We start from the raw sequence: 24,304 nt of genomic DNA, 5'->3' as shown, positions 1-24,304 counted from the left end.
TTACGCTATTGGATCGCCCCCAGACACAGGGCCACAAGTCACTCGGTACCGGTCCTTTCTGCTCGGTCATGCGGTTGTCACGGTGGCTGGACCCGGTCGTGACTCTGCTAAGGGGCGTCCAATAAAGGTGATGGTACAGTCTGTCAGGGGTTCGTGACGCCACCTGTGGTGTTCGGTCAGGGTGACCGACGCTGCTGTGGGGTCCGCTGGGGTGATGGAATGGCAGCTGGATGGTGTACCTTCCCACAGGTGAAGTGTATCCCCAGGGTTTCCCAGTAAGGTGGATGGTGATGGTGTGAGGTGCAGGCAATAACGAGGACACAAGGTTGCAGTCTCTTTACCTCTTTACTGAAGACTTCAGGATCCTCAGTCCAGAGCACGTTCAACCGGGCTATCAGAGACCGGCCGGTCCGATGGGCACATCCAGAGTTTCCTTCGCAGATGGAAATCGTTGCCTACCAATAGCGCCTGTGTGTTGTAGTCCTACCCTGCTGAGCATTCGGAATAGTCCTCACAACTGCTGCTCTCGTTCGTTCGTTCTCTACAGCTTTCTTTCTCTCTCTCGTTCTTTGGTTCCAGATGTTACTAGTTTCTAACGTCCCCCAGATATGTTATGGCTAGGACGCCACCCGTTTGACGGGAAGGCTTGGAGGTCTTCCGGGACCCTAGAGACGCCCCTCTCCCAATGTTGCCCCCTATGTCTTCGTAGGTGTAGAAGGTAGACAGCCAACCTATAATTAACTGTTCAGCGGAATTTGAAGTAAGGCCTGAAGTCAGTTGCTCCTACGGTGATCCGGCCATCGACTACGCGCCTCAGTAAGATGTTGCCTTTCTCTCTCGGCACGACTCTTACTGGCTCTCCTTTGTGCTGATCTCGTTTACACTGTTCCACAATATCCTTCCCTTCGTGTCTCTCTCCTGAATACCGCCGCAGGGTGTGCAGGCGCGGTTCCGTTACGTTCTGTTCGCTAGGCACCTGCCAGGTTCCCACGCCTGACAGGGACCGCCCTGTGCCTTCTCCCTGCAACACCCCCTGCCATGGGATGTTGCCTGGTTCCAACCCAGTCAGCTTCTCACTAACTTCCTCCCCAGCCCCTAGTTTTACCAGTGTGAGGAGTGGCCCAATAAATAAAGCCTTTTTCTCCCCCTAGTGGCCGGAGTGTGAAGTGTAATGTGTGCTGGTGATACCTGGTCAGGAGAACTCCTTAGTGCCATCAGACGTACCGCTGCTCCCCTTAGCGGCAGAGCGCCATACTGCAACGACCAGGTCTCTGGGGCGCTGCACTATGCTATATATTTATAGGTGACGGAGCCTCATAGCGCTAAAAATGTCTTCATTTATAGAATCCAGTACTTTTTTCTGGAGACGTGATACATTGAAATATTAAGTAACCGGGGTGTTAAATGTATCTCTCCCCGGAGACCTTGTAAAGGCTGTAAGGTTTCCATAGTAACCTTAGACACCCGTGGTAAAGAAAATCATTATTTTTTTTAAAGAATAAAAAATGCTTAAAGGGCAAAATCTAACGTTACATATAGAATGGTCTCTCGCGGGTGAAGAATGCTCATGCTATATGGACCCTATAAATAGCATTTGGCCTTGCAGGCTTCATTTGTTTTCATTATTCGCCTTATTATTTTCTTAAGTCAATGGCACCCAGACCTTTTAGCCCACACATACTGTATATGTAAAGAGCATTCATGTATCCCTTAAAGTAAAAAAAAAAAATATATATATATATATTCATATATATACTGTATATATACACACACACAACTGCTCAAAAAATCACATCCTAGATATCACTTAATAAAATATTCCACTTGTAAATCTTTATTCACTACATAGTGGAAATCATTGAGAACAATAAAACATAAAAATTATCAATGTAAATCAAAATTAATATCTCACGGAGGCCTGGATTTGGAACGATACTCAAAATCAAAGTGGAAAATCAAATTATAGGCTGATCCAACTTCAGTGGAAATGCATCAAAACAAGGAAATGATGCTCAGTAGTGTGTGTGTGGCCTTCACGAGCCTGGAATAAAGCATTCGCCAACTCCTGAACAGTCTGTGGTGCAACGTGACGTTGGTGGATGGTGCGAGACATAATGTCCCAGATGTATTCAATCGGATTCAGGTCTGGGGAAGGGGCAGGCCTGTCCATAGCTTCAATGCCTTCATCTTGCAGGAACTGCTGACACTCCAGCCACATGAATTCTGGCATTGTTTTGCATTAGGAGGAACCCAGGGCCAACCGCACCAGCATATGGTCTCACAAGGGGTCTGAGGATCTCATCTCGGTACCTAATGGCAGTTAGGCTACCACTGGCGAGCACATGGAGGGCTGTTCGGCCCTCCAAAGAAATGCCACCCCACACCATTACTGACCCACTGTCAAACCGATCATGCTGAAGGATGTTGCAGCCAGCAGATCGCTCTCCACGGCGTCTCCAGACTCTGTCACGTCTGTCACATGTGCTCAGTGTTAACCTGCTTTCATCTGTGAAGAGCACAGGGTGCCAGTGGCAATTTTTCCAATCCTGGTGTTCTGTAGCAAATGCCAAGCGTCCTGCACGGTGTTGGGCTGTGAGCACAACCCCCATCTGTGGACGTCGGGCACTCAGACCATCCTCATGGAGTCGGTTTCTAACCATTTGTGCAGACACATGCACATTTGTGGCCTGCTGGAGGTCATTTTGCAGGGCTCTGGCAGTGCTCCTCCTGTTCCTCCTTGCACAAAGGCTGAGGTAGCGGTCCTACTGCTGGGTTGTTGCCCTCCTACGGCCCCCTCCATGTCTCCTGGTATACTGGCCTGTCTTCTGGTAGCGCCTCCAGCCTCTGGACACTACGCTGACAGACACAGCAAACCTTCTTGTCACAGCTCGCATTAATGTGCCATCCTGGATGAGCTGTACTACCTGAGCCACTTGTGTGGGTTGTAGAGTCCGTCTCATGCTACCACGAGTGTGAAAGCATAACCAGCATTCAAAAGTGACCAAAACATCGGCCAGAAAGCATTGGCACTGAGATGTGGTCTGTGGTCCCCACCTGCAGAACCACTCCTTTATTGAGTGTGTCTTGATAATTGCCAATAATTTCCATCTGTTGTCTATTCCATTTGCACAACAGCATGTGAAATTGATTGTCAATCAGTGTTGCTTCCTAAGTAGATAGTTTCACAGAAGTTTGATTTACTTGGAGTTATATTCTGTTGTTTAAGTGTTCCCTTTATTTTTTTGAGCAGTGTATATATATTGCATAGTCTACAATACATATTGGATTATATAGAGCCCTGTTTTTTATTGTTTTTATTACATACTGTCCTGTCTTGTTAGATGTGTATATATATAGTGATAAAACCCCCAAGTAAATGAAAGAACATGCCCATGGTTACATACAACATTAAGCAAGGTAAGTAGCTAATTAAAGAGGATCCATAACTTATCTTAAATTTTTTCATTTTTTTTACTTGGTGTAAATGCTGCTGTTCTCCTGAATCCAGCGTTCTTTTTCTTTTGTTCCTGCGCCTCTCCGTTCCTGAGATATAGCCCTCTTTTCCCTGTAAATAAAATTAGTCTTCCCAGCCAACTGGGTGTAATCATCTAGGAGTTTTGGACCACACCTACTTGAATAAAAAGACTACATTTATCGTCAGGGAAGAGTGGACCATATCTCAGGAAAGGAGAGGTGCAGAAACAAAAGAAAAACATCTCTGGATTCAGGAGAATGCAGCAGTTTAAACAATATAAAGAAAATGCATATATGGCAAATGACAGGTCCTATTAAATTGCAATTATAAAATAAATGCTCCAATGCTTAGACATTAGTGTTACATACTTGTTATAGCGAACACTAATCTCGTTTTTCACAAAAAAGAAAAAAAGCAGGTAGTACCACCAGCTCAACCAGATATCGGGCATCAATCATGCTTGGCGTTTGCCAGAAATTCGCCTTCGGATGTCGGGTGCTTGCATAGAAAAAACAGTGTCACTATCCACGAGTAGGAAGAAATGCAGCAGCACTCACCGATCCTTGAAGTTGTGTGGTTCCTTTATTCAATCATAATAACAAGCCTTTACACGGCTCGGGGGGGTGCAATACAAAGCAGTGTGCAGGTAACGACGACGGCCGTTTCACGCTCGTCACAGCGCTTCCACGGCACGGGTCAGTCACTTGAGTATGTTAAAGTATAGGACATTGAGCTATAAAGTGACTATCTACAGCAGGTGGCACCAGGGAGACCAGCTAAATGTGCCACAATTCTGGCGTAATTTGCACCAAAATCTCTCTTTTATGACTTGCACCATATATATGATGTGTCTTAGGGTATGTTTCCACGTGGTGTATTTGCTGCAGATTGGACGCTGCGTAAAGCCGCAACATCCAGTCTGTAGCATCCAGATGTTACAACATAGTGGATGGGATTTTATGAAATCCCATATCCACTATGTGTACAAAGATGCAGGTGGCAAACCTGTGTATACGCACATGCGGCGCGTCTTTCCAGACCGCAGCATGTCTATTTATGATGCAGAGACGCTCAGTCTCCTCAAGATAAATAGCACCGTTCTATGTATAGGATGCAATGATTCTTCATGTGTTCAATGGACACATGCGGAATCATCACGCGTACAAAAGCCAGCACCGCTTTGGACGGGGCGGGTGTCTGCTGCGTCTAAAGCGCTGCCGTTCTGGACCGTGGAAACATAGCCTTAGACATTTCTTACAACTTGGCCGACTAGGGGGTGTTACCTCAAATACTTGGGAGTGTGACTTATCCAAAAAGGGGTAAGGCTTAAGATGTGGCACAATGCACCAAAAAATTGTGAATCGTAATTTTGGTGTAAAGTAAGCCAACTAATAGGTGGGGTGAATTTAGACTTAGCAGAATTTAAATTAGACAATTGTATCAAACAAAATGAACCATTTTTATCAATTTTAAGACTATCAGATCTAAGTTTGTACTGTCTAAGAATTAAATAGCTTTGATAAGTATGCCACAGTATTCTGTGTCTTTGCATTATTTTTCCCAGAGAGCATTGGTGGTTCCTCCAAAAAGAATTGGTACAACTTTGAGCTCCATTAAAGCCTCCCTTTTCCTACATAGTCAATCAGTAACCTACTCTGCTCTGGTGAGGTAGAAGAGTGTTCAATCGGCTTTCTACAAATGGATATAATGAATTTTTCATGAAAGCTTAAATTTATCCAAAAAAAAACGTAATGTGGCAAGATTCATTAAAGGATGGCAACTAGAGATGGGAGAATCAATTTGTAGGACTCCAGCCCATTGGGCATATGAGTAATATGTGACTTATTATTATTATTATTTTTATACATTTTTATAGCGCCATTTATTCCATGGCGCTTTACATGTGAATACGGGGCAAATATAGACAAGTACATTAAACATGAGCAAATAAGGCACACGGGTACGTAAGGAGGGAGGACCCTGCCCGCGAGGGCTCACAGTCTGCAGGGGATGGGTCATGAAACACTAGGAGAGGGTAGGGCAGGTTGTGCGGCGGTTCAGTAACTTTAGGATCACTGCAGGCTGTAGGCTTGTCGGAAGAGGTGGGTCTTCAGGTTCTTTTTGAAGGTTTCTATGGTAGGCGAGAGTCTGATGTGTTGGGGTAGAGAGTTTGCCAATCTCCTTACCTCCTGGAATTCCCAGCTCTTCTTTTGATTAGCCAGGCTGGTGAAACGTCATCATCGCGGCATGAAGAGCAGGAAATGCTGGGAGGTAAAGAAAGTGCTAACATCGTGCCAGCCAAGCTTATCAAAAGACGAGTTGGGAAAGTCAGGTGGTAACAGATCGTGGACGTGGTCGATAGACCGGAGTCCCTCAAATTAATTTTCCTATCTTTAGTGGCAAAACCCCCAAATTGATACTAGACAGACTGTATTCTTTGTCTTGGAGAAGAGTTAATTTTCATCAGTTTCCCCAAGCAGCATTGCCAGACTAAAAGTCTCCCTAGACCAACTGGTGGGTCTCCACAGGGAGAAACAGTACCCCTTGACCTCCAAGCCCCTCATCCAGCTGACCATATCCATGATCTGCACTGATAAGGAACTGTAAATGGATGCATTTTATTTTTTGGAAAGTACTGGCTTGGCTAAATATTCGAATGCAGCAAGACTCATTAAAAGATGGGATATTGACTTATAGGATGGAAACCTCCACTAGGTGTCACTACTGAAATAGTTTATTTATTTGAAGAACTACAGTATATTTCATTTCCAGAAATAATAAAAATGTGGGAAATTTATTAACTGCAAGAACTTTTTTCGTTAATTCAATGAATGGCATTGTGTAAATGAATACAGTACATGTCAGCCACCGACAATAACCACGATATTGTCAGCAACTTTCCTCAAATTGTTAAATACACAACATTTTATAGCAAAGTCGCACTCTGTAAAATACGAAATGAATATATTCATGCAAATGACATTTGAATGTGCTCATAAACATTCATCTATTACACAACCAATTATTGTTATTGTAGTTGCAGTTTACTTTGAGTCGATCTCTTATGGCTGTTCCACAATGTATGCGACAGGAGTCAAATTCAGACTTTCTAAACCATAAACGCCTCAGTGTGATGTATACAATGAGGCATTTTTTGTTACTGCTTAGTTATGAATACACCTTTGAATATTATGTTATTTTGACTTATGACAAATATGAATAACATGGCTGCTTTTTTCAGCAATACAATACCACATACAACTTGGGAAAAAGTCTGACTCTGTTTCTGAAAAGTAGCAATGATTTTTAATTTGCAAAAGCCACTTCAACTACCTCAGTCATTGGCCTGCTGAATATACAAGTGCATCTCACAAAATTAGAATATCATCAAAAAGTTAATTTATTTCAGTTCTTCAATTATTATACTGGCAATTATTTCAGTTCTTCAATTATATACTGGCATGGCTGTGATTGGCCAGGGCACACTGTGTAAAAAAAATGAAGTGTGGCATGCTTTTTTTGTAATAACCAGTGCAAGTAAAGCTGACAGCTGCATGCTGCAGCCCCCCAGCTGTCAACTTTATCTACGCTGGTTATCAGAAATAAATGGGTCCTAACCCAGATTTTTTAAATTATTTAATTAAATAATGTATAAAAGTGGTGTGGGGTTTTTAACAACTAGCCAAGCTATAGCAGACAGCTAGTGGGTTGTTATTCTCAAACTGGGATATCAGCCCTCCCTAACTTAAAAATAGCAGCCCACAGCCACTGCAGAAAAAGGCACATCCATTAGATACGCCAATTCTGATGCATTGCCCGGATCTTCACACTTGCCTTGGTGTGGTGGAAAGTAGAGTAATATGTGTGGGGTTCAAGTCAGCTTTGTAATGTCAGCTGACATCAAACCCAGGGATTAGTAATGAAGAGGCATATATAGCAACCCACCATTACTAAAGGTACCATCACACTCAGCAACTTTGCAATGAGAACGACAACGATCCATGACGTTGCAGCGTCCCGGATAGCGATCTCGTTGTGTTTGACATGCAGCAGCGATCTGGATCCTGCTGTGCCATCGCTGGTCGGAGCTAGAAGTCCAGAACTTTATTTCGTCATCAGGTCGGCGTGTATCGTCATGTTTGACATCAAAAGCAACGATGCCAGCAACGTTTTACATGGAGCTAACAACCAGCGAGAACGAGAAGTGAGTCGCCGTTACGTCACTGGATCTCTCCTGCATCGTTCTGGAGTTGCTGTGTTTGACGTCTCTACAGCGATCTAAACAGCAATGCTCCAGTGATCGGCTCGTTGTCTATATCACTGCAGCGTCGCTGAGTGTGACGGTACCTTAACTGTTGTGAATTCTGCTTTTGGGCTCCCTCCGGTGGTTGTAGGTGGTAATGCAGTTGTCCCTGGGTTGCAGTCCTGGTCAGGTGTATCTACTGATTGCAGTTCTGACTGGGGTATTTAGGTTTGCAGGATTCATTAGTCCTTGCCAGTTGTCCATGGTTTTGGGAGGATTTGGATCTCTGTCTTGTTCCTCCGGCCTTGCTGCTAAATCAGCTAAAGATAAGTGGCTAGTTTTTGTTTCTTGGGCACACATGCTGTGTGCTTTATAATTCTGTGCTATTCATTTGTTTTTTCTTGTGCAGCTTAGATTGTGTCTGTATTTACTCAATCTTGTTGGATTCTCAGGAGTTGCAGATATACGTTCAACGTCTTTAGTTAGATTGTGGAAATTTTTGTATTATCTGTTGTGGATATTTTTGGAAGGGTTTTAATACTGACTGCTTAGTATTCTGTCCTATCCTTTCCTATTTAGCTAGAGTGGCCTCTTTTGCTAAATCCTGTTTTCTGCCTGCGTGTGTCTTTCCTCTACTACTCACAGTCAATATTCGTGGGGGGCTGCCTATCCTTTGGGGTTCTGCTCTGAGGCAAGGTAGAATTCCTATTTCCATCTATAGGGGTATTTAGTCCTCCGGCTGTGTCGAGGTGTCTAGGATTTGTTAGGCACACCCCACAGCTACTTCTAGTTGCGGTGTTAGTTTAGGATTTGCGGTCAGTATTGTTTCCACCTACTCCAGAGAAAGCTTCATGCGGCTCCAAGGTCACCGGATCATAACACTTAACCCAGTAGTAAAATTTAAATAAAGACACACAGAAAAAAGTCCTTTCATTAAAATAAACACTCCCCACCCTCTTTTGGCGATTTTTTTAATGTAAGATTAAAAATAATAAAACACCATAACCTTCATCTGTCCGATGACAAACCATTTATCCCTCGAAGAGGCCAACTGTGCTTCATCTGGATTTTATGGCTGAGCATTGGCTTGATGTGACCGCTCATCTGTAAATCCAGGAGACAATGAGCTGTGCCAGAGAACCACTGCCTGTGACCAGAGGTAACTTTAATGGCATCACCGCAGGTCACTGAAGCTATGCTCTAACGCTAAGCTCAGTGTCGCCTGGATTTCTGGCTGAGAGGTCACATCATGCCATCGCTCAGCCATGCAATCCAGATGAAGTAGAGTTGACCTCTCCATGGGACAAATGGATTGTTGTCAGACAGGTGAGAAATATGATGTTTTAATATTTTTTATTTTATAGAAATAAATGGTAAAATAGGGTAGGGAGTTTTTATTTTAAATAAAGGATTTTCATTATGTGTTTTCTTAATTTAAAGGACTTTTCATGTGTGTCTTTATTTTATTTTCAGAAGAGCGTTAGTAATGGGGTTGTGTTATAGACACCTCTCCATCACTAACCCCTGGGCTTGATGTCAACCGATATAAAACAGCTGACATCAACCCCAAAACTATTACCTTACTTGCTACCACACCAGGGCAAGACCCGAGGCAAAGAGCCAGATTTGACACATAGTAACATAGTAACATAGTTAGTAAGGCCGAAAAAAGACATTTGTCCATCCAGTTCAGCCTATATTCCATCATAATAAATACCCAGATCTACGTCCTTCTACAGAACCTAATAATTGTATGATACAATATTGTTCTGCTCCAGGAAGACATCCAGGCCTCTCTTGAACCCCTCGACTGAGTTCGCCATCACCACCTCCTCAGGCAAGCAATTCCAGATTCTCACTGCCCTAACAGTAAAGAATCCTCTTCTATGTTGGTGGAAAAACCTTCTCTCCTCCAGACGCAAAGAATGCCCCCTTGTGCCCGTCACCTTCCTTGGTATAAACAGATCCTCAGTGAGATATTTGTATTGTCCCCTTATATACTTATACATGGTTATTAGATCGCCCCTCAGTCGTCTTTTTTCTAGACTAAATAATCCTAATTTCGCTAATCTATCTGGGTATTGTAGTTCTCCCATCCCCTTTATTAATTTTGTTGCCCTCCTTTGTACTCTCTCTAGTTCCATTATATCCTTCCTGAGCACCGGTGCCCAAATCTAGTGGATGTGCCATTTTTGGGGCAGCTGAGGGCTGGTGTTTTTAACCTGGGAGGGGGCCAATGTCCGTGGTCCCTTCCCATCCTAATAATATCAGCCTGCAGATGTTTGTTTAACTTTTGTTAGTTAGTAATATTAGTCCATGTCATATTTTTGGGGGGCTCCCTCCTTGACTAACCGGTAAAGGCTACACAGACAGCTATGAGCTGATATTAATAGCCTGGAACTTTATGGATATTGGCCACTTCCCAGAATAATAACACGAGCCTACAGCTGTTAGCTTTCACTTAGCTGGTTAAGAAAATTAAGGGGGACCCTACTCTATTTTTCAATTATTTATTTATTCAAAAAATACATGTACAGTAAACTCTTGTGCAGTATGTAAAAAAGAGGTCTCCCTTATTCTTGATAACCAGTGCAGGTAAAGCTGGCAGCTGCTGGCTGCAGCCTCCAGATAGTAGTATCCCGTACCAGTTTTTAATTAAGGCATTTATTTAGCCTTTTTATTACTCACCCGTGGACTTTATGTCAGAGGACATTACAAAGCTGAAATCAACCCCAATACTATTATCTCCTTAATGACCGCCAATACTTTTTTAATGACCTGTGATATAAGAGACTAGCATCCCCACACTGGTGACAATCCAGCAGCTGTAGGCTGTACACTATAACTGACAACTTGTTGTATGAGCTACGATCAGTGTTGGCACCGTCCATATCTGTTTAACCCCTTCAATGCTGCTGTCAGTAATGACTACATCATATAAATGGTTAACAGAGTATGGGGGCTCCCTCTTCAACCCCACTGACACACTGGTATTATGATCGTTTGGTCCTTATGTTTGCGATGGCAATTCATGGCCAAAAAGCGGCTTTAGAGTCGGCGGGCTATAGTGACCTGTTCAGAAGTTAGCGACATTTAGGTGGTAAAAATACACTTCTTCATTCCTGTCATGTCACTTTGCATTAATTCCTGAAAATCACCTGAAGGGTTAATAAACTACCTGACAGAAGTTTCAATATGTTGGAGGGTGCTGTGTTCAAAATGGTATCACTCTTGGAGGTTTTTCAATATATAGGACCCCCAAAGTCACTTCAAACATGGATCGGTCCCACAAAAAATAAATTTTTTAAATTTCCTTGAAAATATTGCTGCTACATTTTGAAACCTTCTAAAAGGCTAACAAAATAAAATATCATTATACAAATGGTGCTGATGTAAAGCAGACATGAGGGAAATGTTATTTATTTTTTTTTTTCTGTGGTATAACTCTTGATTAAAGGGATAATCATTCAAAGTTTGAAAATTGAAATTATTTGTAGATTTTTGACCAATTTCTGATATTTTTTATAAATAAACAAAAAACATATTAACCTAAATTTACCATCATCATCATCATAAACTATAATGTGCTACTAAAAAACAGTCTGAAAATCACTGGGATTTGTTGAAGTGTTCCAGAGTTATTAACACACAAATTGACATTTGTCAGATTTAAAAAAATTGGCCTAGTCACTGAGGGGTTACCCCACTTGCCACTGCACCAGGGCAATTCGAAAGAGCTAGAATTGGCACATCTAATAGATGCTACTTTTCTGGGGCGGCTGTGGGCTGCTATTTTTAGGCTGCGGAAGTTCTATATCCATGTCCCCTTCTCAGTCTGAGAATACCAACCCCCAGCTGTCTGCTTTAGCTTGGCTCATTGTCAAAAATGGGGGGACCCCACTCCATTTATTTAAATAATTTAAAAAAAAAACAGCATGGGGACCCCTCCATTTTTGATAACCATTAACTAGCCAAGATGACGCTGACAGTTGGAGGCTCTTGCTCACAGCTGTCAGCTTTACTTTCGCTCATTAGCACATTTTTTTGTTTTATTTATTGCACAGGCGCCGGCTAGTGAATACTCCCATCAGCGGAGCCTGCTCTCGCTGCTATCAGCTATCAGTAGTACTCCTTAGTCGACGCTTGTCACCGGTCTTAATCTTTTTACTGTCTGTCAGAGCTGCTGGCTCACATACTGTCACTTGCATAACGGCGTGAGAACCACAGCGCTCTAGCCCTCGGTCTTGAACTTACCGCTGATTAGAAGCAATGTTTCTCACGCTGTCACACAGATGACAGTGTGGGAAATGCTGGATTTGAATGGAGTCAGGATCCCAGGTTTGAGATCGCATACCGTTCTGGTACGTGAACCAAACTTTTTTTAAACGTTTGGCTAAACCCAATGGACCCAAACATCCACAAGTCCGGCCATCACTATTAGTGACCTCAAAATATATGATTATGAATAAATGTATGGTAACTGTATTTCAATGTTGTCATGTCATAAACAGTATTTGTAATGTTTGTTCAGTGTTTTATGTCTGTCTCACCCCACCTTTACTGCTGAACTGGGAAGTCCACTCAGTAATCAAATTCTCAATAAAATGGCTGCTGAATTCCCTGCCTCTGCTTTTATACCGACTATGATAATCCCTTCTGACAGTCTTTGCTATACCATGTGATGGACACTCTTGACTGCCTGTGAAGTCATGTCCATCTTCTCTGGCTGATGCAATCTTCTGAAATGTTGATTCACAAACTGTTCAAATGCTTGAGTCCAGCAAATTCTTACAAATTTTACACTAATTTTATTAGCATCAAATCGATTTGCTCATCTTTACCAATAGCTTCTTCAGAGCTCTTTCATCTCAAATAGGATATTTGCCAATTATCTCATAGATCCTATCCTGGTGACAAACGATAATGCCAACATCATCCTGATATTGGGGTGTCCTATTCTATGTACCTATAGAGAACTTATCCATTTTTTAGACTGTACTTTGACCTTGCTAATTGATATCTGGCTGCAAAGATTTCAACTTATAAACATTCCAGATGTCAATTTCTAAGAAAACTAATTTTGCGGGATCCAGAATTGGAACGTTTGCATAAGACAGCTTGCCAGACGCCTGCTATGTTACCTTAGATGACATGTGACAATTTCAAAAGCTGCATAACAGCTAAAAAATAACTCTATGCTCTTTCATCTCCCAGGGCATTTTAGGGGAAAAATAAAGATAAAAAATTAAAAAAGGACAAAAAAACCTGTAAATGTTTCATAAGTGACTTGATGAGGCAATGACTGATGTTATAATTGGATATGTCTGCAAGAGAAAATGGAGGAGACATAGACTTTAGTACAACTAATTCCATAAATGAATTATCTTTATGACATTGCTACCAATGTAAATAGTGTGCTAAACTACAAAGCTGTTTCTTAGTCTTCTAAATCTAGCTGGGAATGACTGAGTTAGTGCTAGTACTGGAACTTGAAGAAACACTCCCATCAAAGTTCTTATCCTCTTAATATATTGCAGTCATATTATTTTGCACTGTATACTTACAATCACTCATTTTTCCCTTCGGCTAAAGGTACCTTCACACTGAGCGACTTTAGAACGATAACGACAGCGATCCGTGACATTGCAGCGTCCTGGATAGCGATCTCGTTGTGTTTCACACGCAGCAGCGATCAGGATCCTGCTGTGAGATCGCTGGTCGGAGCTAGAAGGCCAGAACTTTATTTCGTCGCTGGATCACCCGCTGATATCACTGAATCGGTGTGTGTGACGCCAATTCAGCGATGGCTTCACTGGTAACCAGGGTAAACATCGGGTTACTAAGTGCAGGGCCGCGCTTAGTAACCCGATATTTACCCTGGTTACCTAAAAAAAAAAAACACTACATAATTACATTCCGGTGTCTGTCACGTCCCTCGCAGTCAGCTTCCCACACTGACTGTGAGGGCCGGCCGTAAAGCACAGCGGTGACGTCACCGCTGTGCTCTGCTTTACGGCCGGCCCTCACAGTCAGTGCGGGAAGCTGACGGCGGGGGACGTGACAGACACCGGAATGTAAGTATGTAGTGTTTTTTTTTTTAGGTAACCAGGGTAAATATCGGGTTACTAAGCACGGCCCTGCGCTTAGTAACCCGATGTTTACCCTGGTTACCCGGGGACCTCGGCATCGTTGGTCACTGGAGAGCTGTCTGTGTGACAGCTCTCCAGCGACCACACAGCGACACTGCAGCGATCGGCATCGTTGTCTATATCGCTGCAGCGTCGCTTAATGTGACGGTACCTTAAGTTAAATCTTCTCTTTTTCATTAGGTGTATGATATAACGTGATTAAAAGCAGATTAGCTGAATCCTTCTAGGCTCTATGTAGAAGCAAGAAGTTTCTTTTCCCTGCATGAGTCATCATTAGAATTACAATAGCACTCTGTGAAGTCCCTGACAGCCCGCACCACCCCCTATTCAATCCTTGACTAAGCTGCACCGCTCCACCCCCCTTACATGGATATTGTAGTGATGTAGAATTGTAGTTCAAATGATCACTCATGCAGACTTTATTTCTGTACACAGAGCTTAAAAGGATTCAGATAGTCTGATTTTAATCATGTAATGCTATAGACCTAATGGAAAATAGAAGAATTAACTGGGTAGAAAGGCAATATGAGCAATTGTAAGTGCACAGTGCTATAACATATGGTGACTGTAATATATTAAGAGGATGAGAACTTTGATGGGAGTACCTTTTTAAACAGTGAAATAAAAACTCAACTCCACTAGTAGATGAGGCTCCCATCTTAAGGGGAAAATGTCATCAGAAAATGATCTATTGTTTAAATTAGGTTTTTGTGTTATGTGTATTTTTTCCATATCAAGATCTTTTTTTCAATAAAACAAACAACTAAATTAGTAATCTTGCAATTTTCACACTGGCCACTGTAGCAGTTTTAGATTCACACTGCCCGTTCTTTCAGAAAGAGTTTTCAGCAGGCTCCTTATCATCAGAGGCAGGATTACAGTAACAGGTTAAACAGAACCCACTAATTACAATAGGTGACATTACAGCTCATCCTGCTCCTCCTCTCATCACAACGACCTTTGCACATACTCATCAGATGCTTCAACACAAATGGTAGGGTCTGGATATTTTCATTGCTACTAATGTACATGTCTTGTTTCCTTAAACCACAGGGAGTCTAAAAAAGCCCAAGTGACTATTGTGAAAATGGCAACATTTCTACTTTTTATTTTTAATAAAGACATTGAAAAAAATTTGCCAAAAACTTAAAAAATATATACATTTAACACAAAAATCTGGTTTAAACAATAGGTAAATTTCAGATAACACATTTACTTTAGGCTCATATAAGGCATAAACTATTGAACTTTTTAAGTTAGATTTTGCTTCATGATGTTATGAATGACATCTTAGAAAGTGCCACGTCTTTATATGCTTCTTCTGTAAAGCTCCTATGATTTTCAACTACTTTGCCAATCAGGTAATCTGTATTAGGACTAGAAATTATGACATCCTGCCCATAAGTCAGCTGACCACTGAGGCCACTGATTGACTGAAGTTCAGGACATAATGTCAACATTTCAAGTGGGGTAAAATCCAATTTGTCAATCACCTGACCACTGACAAGTTCCTTAGTTAGAGCGTCCATTGAGCGCGATAATAAACCTGACTTCATTAAGATCTTGAGCCTCCACTGATGGAAATAGACCTTATTTTTTCTGGTTAAATGCAAAGAATCTCTAAAGGTTCACAACATCTCTAATTAATTCTATCTTAATAATAAATGGTATGGTTAATTGATAATTGGAAGTGAAAATTGGACCTGCAGACACTGAATCCTTCACTGTTTCTCAATTCTCTCTATATACAGTGGATTTAGAAGGTCTACCAAGGTCTTCTTCACAGGTCTACTGTAAGTCCATTAATGATGATGAATCGCGATGCATCCGGGTCAGCTCACAGTGTGTTACATTGTACAGCGTTCCTCGATTTAATTTCCCAGTTTAGACTTTGGCAGAAGGACAAAATGTGAAGTTTCAGGTTTCATGTTCCTTAATCTTTGTTCCAGGGTGAAACGAAAATTCTGAAGCTGAAAAATCTTAGACCTCAGGATTATGCCAATTACAGCTGCATCGCCTCAGTGCGAAATGTCTGTAACATTCCAGACAAGATGGTTTCCTTCAAGCTTTCCAACAGAACTGGTAAGTCATGACTGACCCAATGTTCTCTTCATTCTAATATTTTATCATTTATAGAGAACATCTTTTCCAATCAGTTTTGACTCCACCAGGGCCTCTTCCAGGTTATCAAAACTGTTTGGAGGAGTAGTCACTGTAGATGCCTAAATGATTGTCATCTTTTTTTCTGCTTACATCCCTTGCTTGACATAAAATCCCCCTCAAATGTTATCCTGATATTTAAAAGGAACACTAACTGAAAACATTAGACACAAAAAAAATAAAAAGGCAAGCAATTCTTACCTTTAAAGGCAACTATCATCAGGTTCTAAACTTCAGCTACCAGGTTGCTTTCCCTCTAATGAGATTTCCATGTCTGTATTTCTCTATCATTGGCCGTCATAGCTGATGCGAATGATTATAGTTGTCATAGTATAATGTGCTAATTTAGTCTATCCTCGCCACCTTTTGCAAGTTGGACAATTCAGCCCATTAAACTCTTAATTAGGTGTATGACATTACCTTTATCATCCCCATTGAGCTGTCTTGAGCTACTGCTGTCAAGCTGAAGCCCGCACATGTGCAAGCTATGCCCATCGGCCCACTCAACATTAATTTGCATAGGGAATGCCACAAGTATAAAGTAATTTTTATCAGGCCAAACTTTAGGATCAAAAGACACAGATCGCTATGTAGAGAGCAAACAACCTGGTGGAGGGAGTTAGATCCGAGAAAGCGGATGAGTTCCCATTAATATCCTCTTTTCCATTGACACAAAACCCAAATAAATACTGGACAAACTAAACTTTTACATAAAGCTCTTTGGAAATGGAGTCCCATCCTCTTTGTTACTGGGTGGCATGATAGTGTGTTGGGAATTGGTTCAAGGAACCTGAAAAGGGTGTGAAATGTAAAATAAATACCAAGCCTTTATATGGCAAACCTCAGAACCATTGTAGGGGGCCAATTGGTGTATGGCGGCTGGCTACCGCATGAGATCTCCCCCACTTCTCTATTAGAAGATTGGTCACTTTAAAAGGGGTTAACCACCTTTAGTGACATTTTTTTACATATATGCATGTATCCTATCCCCCCAAAAAAATAAGACCTACCTCAAACGTAAGATTTTACAGGATGTTTGGAGTACACTTGAAATTTAAGCCCTAATTAAAAATAGGCTCTTCTTACAGTCAGGGTCAGTAGTAAGTGGGAGGATAACTGGGCAATTACCCAAGGCCTCCACTCTCTTATCGGCCCCCAGCATTTCTATTCTGAGGTTAATCACCTTGGGTGACATCACAGTCATGTGAAAATGATGTCATCAAAGGTCCTTTAACTGCAGGAGTCTAGAGGAACTAGGCTGATATATACTGTTTGTGTAGTGTGCATATATACAGGTATACATATACAGTACAGACCAAAAGTTTGGACACACCTTCTCATTTAAAGATTTTTCTGTAAACAGCTAAAATAACAAAACTTGTGTCACTGTCCAAATATTTCTGGCCCTAACTATATATATATATATATATATATATATATACATATACATATATATATATATATATATATATATATATATATATATATATATATATATATAAATAAATGCTTCAAAAAGGTCAATTTTTATTTGGGACTGAAACGTTGCCAATTGTGGATATATATATATATATATATATATATATATATATATATATATATATATACACACACATAGATACACACTGCACAAATATACACATATATACAGTGCAGACCAAAAGTTTGGCCACACTTTCTCATTTAAAGATTTTTCTGTATTTTCATGACTATGAAAATTGTAGATTCACACTGAAGGCATCCAAACTATGAATTAACACATGTGGAATTATATACTTAACAAAAAAGTGTGAAGCAACTGAAAATATGTCTTATATTCTAGGTTCTTCAAAGTAGCCACCTTTTGCTTTGATGACTGCTTTGCATACTCGGCATTCTCTTGATGAGCTTCAAGAGGTAGTCACCGGGAATGGTCTTCGAACAATCTTGAAGGAGTTCCCAGAGATGCTTAGCACTTGTTGGCCCTTTTGCCTTCACTCTGCGGTCAAGCTCACCCCAAACCATCTCGATTGGGTTCAGGTCTGGTGACTGTGGAGGCCAAGTCACCTGGTGTAGCACCCCATCACTCTCCTTCTTGGTCAAATAGCCCTTACACACCCTGAAGGTGTGTTTGGGGTCATTGTCCTGTTGAAAAATAAATGAGGGTCCAACTAAACGCAAACCGGATGGAATAGCATGCCGCTGCAAGATGCTGTGGTAGCCATGCTTGTTCAGTATGCCTTCAATTTTGAATAAATCCCCAACAGTGGCACCAGCAAAGCACCCCCACACCATCACACCTCCTCCTCCATGCTTCACGGTGGGAACCAGGCATGTAGAGTCCATCCGTTCACCTTTTCTGCATCGCACAAAGACACGGTGGTTGGAACCAAAGATCAGAACAGTCTATTCAGTAGGACTATCAGCTGTGTATCCACCAGACTTCTGCACAACACAACTGATGGTCCCAACCCCATTTATAAGGCAAGAAATCCCACTTATTAAACCTGACAGGGCACACCTGTGAGATGAAACCCATTTCCGGTGACTACCTCTTGCAGCTCATCAAGAGAATGCCAAGAGTGAGCAAAGCAGTCATCAAAGCAAAAGGTGGCTGCTTTGAAGAACCTAGAATATAAGACATATTTTCAGTTGTTTCACACTTTTTGTTAAGTATATAATTCCACATGTGTTATTTCACAGTTTTGATGCCTTCAGTGTGAATGTACAATTTTCATAGTCATGAAAATGCAGAAAAATCTTTAAATGAGAAAGTGTGGCCAAACTTTTGGTCTGCACTGTATATATGTGTATATTTGTGCAGTGTGTATCTATGTGTGTGTATATATATATATATATATATATATATATATATATATATCTCCACATTTGGCAACGTTTCAGTCCCAAATAAAAATTGACCTTTTTGAAGCATATATATATATATATATATATATATATATATACATATATATATATATATATATATATATATATATATATATATATATATATATATATATATATATATATGTATATATATATATATATATATATATATATATATATATATATATATATATATATAGTTAGGGCCAGAAATATTTGGACAGTGACACAAGTTTTGTTATTTTAGCTGTTTACAAAAACATGTTCAGAAATACAATTATATATATAATATGGGCTGAAAGTGCACACTCCCAGCTGCAATATGATAGTTTCCACATCCAAATCGGAGAAAGGGTTTAGGAATCATAGCTCTGTAATGCATAGCGTCCTCTTTTTCAAGGGACCAAAAGTAATTGGACAATGGACTCTAAGGGCTGCAATTAACTCTGAAGGCGTCTCCCTCGTTAACCTGTAATCAATGAAGTAGTTAAAAGGTCAGGGGTGGATTCCAGGTGTGTGGTTTTGCATTTGGAAGCTGTTGCTGTGAGCAGACAACATGCGGTCAAAGGAACTCTCAAATGAGGTGAAGCAGAACATCCTGAGGCTGAAAGAAAAAGAAAAAATCCATCAGAGAGATAGCAGACATGCTTGGAGTAGCAAAATCAACAGTTGGGTACATTCTGAGAAAAAAGGAATTGACTGGTGAGCTTGGGAACTCAAAAAGGCCTGGGCGTCCACGGATGACAACAGTGGTGGATGATCGCCGCATACTTAATTTGGTGAAGAAGAACCCGTTCACAACATCAACTGAAGTCCAGAACACTCTCAGTGAAGTAGGTGTATCTGTCTCTAAGTCAACAGTAAAGAGAAGACTCCATGACAGTAAATACAAAGGGTTCACATCTAGATGCAAACCATTCATCAATACCAAAAATAGACAGGCCAGAGTTAAATTTGCAGAAAAACACCTCAAGAAGCCAGCTCAGTTCTGGAAAAGTTTTCTATGGACAGATGAGACAAAGATCAACCTGTACCAGAATGATGGGAAGAAAAAAGTTTGGAGAAGAAAGGGAACGGCACATGATCCAAGGCACACCACATCCTCTGTAAAACATGGTGGAGGCAACGTGATGGCATGGGCATGCATGGCTTTCAATGGCACTGGGTCACTTGTGTTTATTGATGACATAAGAGCAGACAAGAGTAGCCAGATGAATTCTGAAGTGTACCGGGATATACTTTCAGCCCAGATTCAGCCAAATGCTGCAAAGTTGATTGGACGGCGCTTCATAGTACAGATGGACAATGACCCCAAGCATACAGCCAAAGCTACCCAGGAGTTCATGAGTGCCAAAAAGTGGAACATTCTGCAATGGCCAAGTCAATCTCCAGATCTAAACCCAATTGAGCATGCATTTCACTTGCTCAAATCCAGACTTAAGACGGAAAGACCCACAAACAAGCAAGACCTGAAGGCTGCAGCTGTAAAGGCCTGGCAAAGCATTAAGAAGGAGGAAACCCAGCGTTTGGTGATGTCCATGGGTTCCAGACTTAAGGCAGTGATTGCCTCCAAAGGATTTGCAACAAAATATTGAAAATAAAAATATTTTGTTTGGGTTATGTTTATTTGTCCAATTACTTTTGACCTCCTAAAATGTGGAGTGTTTGTAAAGAAATGTGTACAATTCCTACATTTTCTATCAGATATTTTTGTTCAACCCTTCAAATTAAACGTTACAATCTGCACTTGAATTCTGTTGTAGAGGTTTCATTTCAAATCCAATGTGGTGGCATGCAGAGCCCAACTCGCGAAAATTGTGTCACTGTCCAAATATTTCTGGCCCTAACTGTATATATATATATATACACACACACACATGTGTATTTGCATTATGTCTATATACTTGTGTATGTATATGCAGCATGTGTTTATATATAGAGGAAGAGAGAGAGAAGAAGCAGCAGCATAAGATGCAAAAGAAAGGAAAAGGAAAAAAATCGGGTGCAAAGCCCCCCAGGCACAGACCAAACCTCAATTGTGGGAATCCAAATAATGGAGGCAGCACCCCATTCTCAATGAAAAAAGCAGGAACTACTTTTATTAGCTGAGATGGGCTAGTAAAAGTAGCTCCTGCTTCTTTCACTGAGAAAATACACATGTATTTGCATTGTGTCTATATACTTGTGTATGTATGTGCTGTGTGTGTATACACTGTACATCTGTATAGCAGTGCATGTGTATAATCATGTGTATGTACAGTGTGTGCAAATACATATGTATACGTTTATACATATACAGTGGGGAAACACTGACGATTTTGAAAGTTTTCCCACCATGGGTATACAGTGGGGGGAAAAAGTATGTAGCCAGCCATCAATTGTGCAAGTTCTCCCACTTAAAAAGATGAGAGAGGCCTGTAATTGACATCATTGGTAGATCACAACTATCAGAGTCAAATGAGAAAACAAATCCAGAAAATCACCTTGTCTGATTTGGCAAGATTTATTTTGCAAATTATGGTGGAAAATAAGTATTTGGTCATTAAAAAAAGTTCATCTCAATATTTTGTTATTTATCCTTTGTTTGCAATGATAGAGGTCAAATGTTTTCAATAAGTCTTCACAAGGTTGGCACACACTGTTGTTGGTATGTTGGCCCATTCCTTCATGCAGATCTCCTCTAGAGCAGTGATGTTTTGGGCCTGTCGCTAGGCAACACGGACTTTCAACTCCCACCAAAGTTTTTCTATGGGGTTGAGTTCTGGAGACTGGATAGGTCACTCCAGGACCTTCATCTGCTTCTTATGAAGCCTCTCCTTCATTGCCATGGTGGTGAGCTTGGGATCATTATCATGCTGAAAGACCCTTCCATGTTTCATCTTCAATGCCCTTACTGATGGAAGGAGGTTTGCACTCAAAATCTCATGATACATGGCCCCATTCATTCTTTCATTTACACGGGTCAGTCCTCATTGTCCCTTTGAAGAGAAACAGCCCCAAAGCATGATGTTGCCACTCCCATGCTTCACAGTAGGTATTGTGTTTTTTGGATGCAACTCAGCATTCTGTCTCCTCCAAACACGGCAAGTTTTGTTTCTACCAAACAGTTCTACTTAGGTTTCATCAGAAAATATGACATTATCCCAATGCTCTTCAGGATAATCCAAATTCTCTCTGGCAAACTTCAGATAGGCCTGGGTATGTACTTGCTTAAGCAGGGGACATGTCTGGCACTACAGGATCTGAGTCCCTGGTGTTGTACTGTGTTACTGATGTTAGCCTTTGTTATGGTGGTCCCTGCTCTATGCATGTCATTCACTAGGTCCTCCTATGTGGTTCTGGGATTTATGCTCCCTGTTCTTGTGATCATTTTGACCCCACGGGGTGAGATCTGGCGTGGAGCCCCAGATCGAGGGAGATTATCAGTGGTTTTGTATGTCTTCCATTTTCTTATTATTTCTCCCACAGTTGATTTCATCACACCAACCTGCTTGCCTATTGCAGATTCAGTCTTTCCAGCCTTGTGCAGGGCTTCAATTGCGTTTCTGGTGTCCTTTAACAGCTCTTTGCTCTTCACCATTGTGGAGTTTGGAGTCAGACTGTTTGAGGTTGTGGACAGGTGTCTTTTATACTGATAGCAAGATCAAACAGGTGCCATTACTACAGATAATGAGTGGAGGACAAAGGAGCCTCTTAAAGAAGAAGTTACAGGTCTGTGAGAGCAAGAAATCTTGCATGTTTTTAGGTGACCAAATACTTGTTTCCACCTTGATTTGCAAAATAAATCTTGCCAAATCAGACAAGGTGATTTTCTGGATTTGTTTTCTCATTTTGATTCTCATAGTTGTGGTCTACCTATGATGTCAATTACAGGCCTCTCTCATCTTTTTAAGTTGGAAAACTGGCACAATTTGTAGCTGACTAAATACTTTTTTCCCCCACTGTATATCACGATAGGCATGTTACTGTCCAGTATCATCAATCTCTATCTAGTATAACTTCAAAACTGATCCTCCTTATGATCCTGTTATGGGGAAACCCATTGAGGCATGAGACTTACTGTACAATATTACCAGAACTATAAAATGATAAGTGCTATTCAATTTTTATGCATGGTGTGTATGAAATGCGTTTTTAGACTAGTACCAATGTTGTCTAGATCAGACTATTTTCTGTTTCCTATTGTTCAGGGAAAACTAGGACAGCCAAATCCCGTATTACTAGGGTGACAACCTCCTCCAATAGGCAAAAACAGCCTAGCGGACATCCTAGGTATAAGTAGGCACATTTTGTGTTATATAATCAGGGATGGCAGTACTGATCCGATACAATACAGAAATTATTTATTGAACTGTGGTAAGACATTAACTGACAGGTGGTGAGTCTTTTAGATTGACATCTATACATCTATGACATCATAAAGCTGTCAGGATCAGAATTTTTTATATACGTCGACAAGAGAATACTGATTTGGAGTGTAGATTCTGTTAGGCATAAACTACTTTCACTGTGCACAAAGACTTTAATAATTTAGTAAATAAATTCATGTTTTTAAGGGTATTCTGTACACAAGTTATTCATTCCCCCTTTTATTGATCTATATTGATCTTCATGTCTTCAAGTTTTCCCACCTACAAAGAATGGAGAGGTCTGTAATTTTATTGTAGGTACCCTTCAACTCTGAGAGACAAAATCTAAAAATAAAAATATAAAAAATCACATTGTATGACTTTTAATTAATTAAATAGCATTTTATTGCATGAGATAAGTATTTGATCACCTACCAACCAGCAAGAATTCTGGCTCTCTCAGACCTGTTAGTTTTTCTTTAAGAAGCCCCACTACTCTTGCAAAGAAATTTATATAATTTATACAATGTGATTTTCTGGATTTTATTTTTAATCTTCTATCTTTCAGTGTTAAAATTAACCTACCCTCAAAATTATAGACTGTTCATGTCTTTGTCAGTGGGCAAACTTACAAAATCAGTGTGCAACGTGATATGGTGGGACAGTCGCCCTCGGCAACCGATCTCGGTTTCGAACTGTTGTGATGCCTCAGCTGCGATCCAGAGGATACCGTGTGCTGTACATTGTGTGAGTTGTTTGGACATTAAACACGTTTTCTGTGAACTTTCCTGTGGTCCCTGCCTATTTGTCACACTGCACCAACCCCGATATACTACAATGTGTATGTGCAGTGTGTCTGTATACATGTGTATGTGCAATGTGTGTAATGACATGATTATATTTGAATACATTTTCATTTTTGTTTTTTAAATAAATGTGGATTGTTGGTCATGGAAAAAATAAGACATCCCTTGAATATAAGCCTAAACCCAACTTTCAAAGTAAAATTAATATAAAACTCGGTTTAATTTTTTTGGTAGACTTGGTATTTGGGGCTAAA

The 24,304-nt window shown here is 40.7% G+C and overlaps 1 protein-coding gene across 2 annotated transcripts in view; it reads left to right on the top strand.

Annotated features, from left to right (window-relative positions):
• MDGA2 (MAM domain containing glycosylphosphatidylinositol anchor 2) overlaps nt 1–24,304 on the top strand; it is a 1,083,460-nt gene that overhangs the window by 565,634 nt on the left and 493,522 nt on the right. For both annotated transcript variants that reach the window (XM_069735022.1, XM_069735014.1), the window contains exon 5: nt 15,817–15,949. In XM_069735022.1, the coding sequence (XP_069591123.1) occupies nt 15,817–15,949 (133 nt within the window). The remainder of the gene's footprint in view (nt 1–15,816; nt 15,950–24,304) is intronic.

This window comes from Ranitomeya imitator, chromosome 1 (genome assembly GCF_032444005.1).
Source record: "Ranitomeya imitator isolate aRanImi1 chromosome 1, aRanImi1.pri, whole genome shotgun sequence".
In the NCBI taxonomy this organism is placed as follows: domain Eukaryota; kingdom Metazoa; phylum Chordata; class Amphibia; order Anura; family Dendrobatidae; genus Ranitomeya; species Ranitomeya imitator.
Note: the sequence above shows the minus strand (reverse complement) of the source record. Positions and strands in the feature narration are given on the sequence as shown.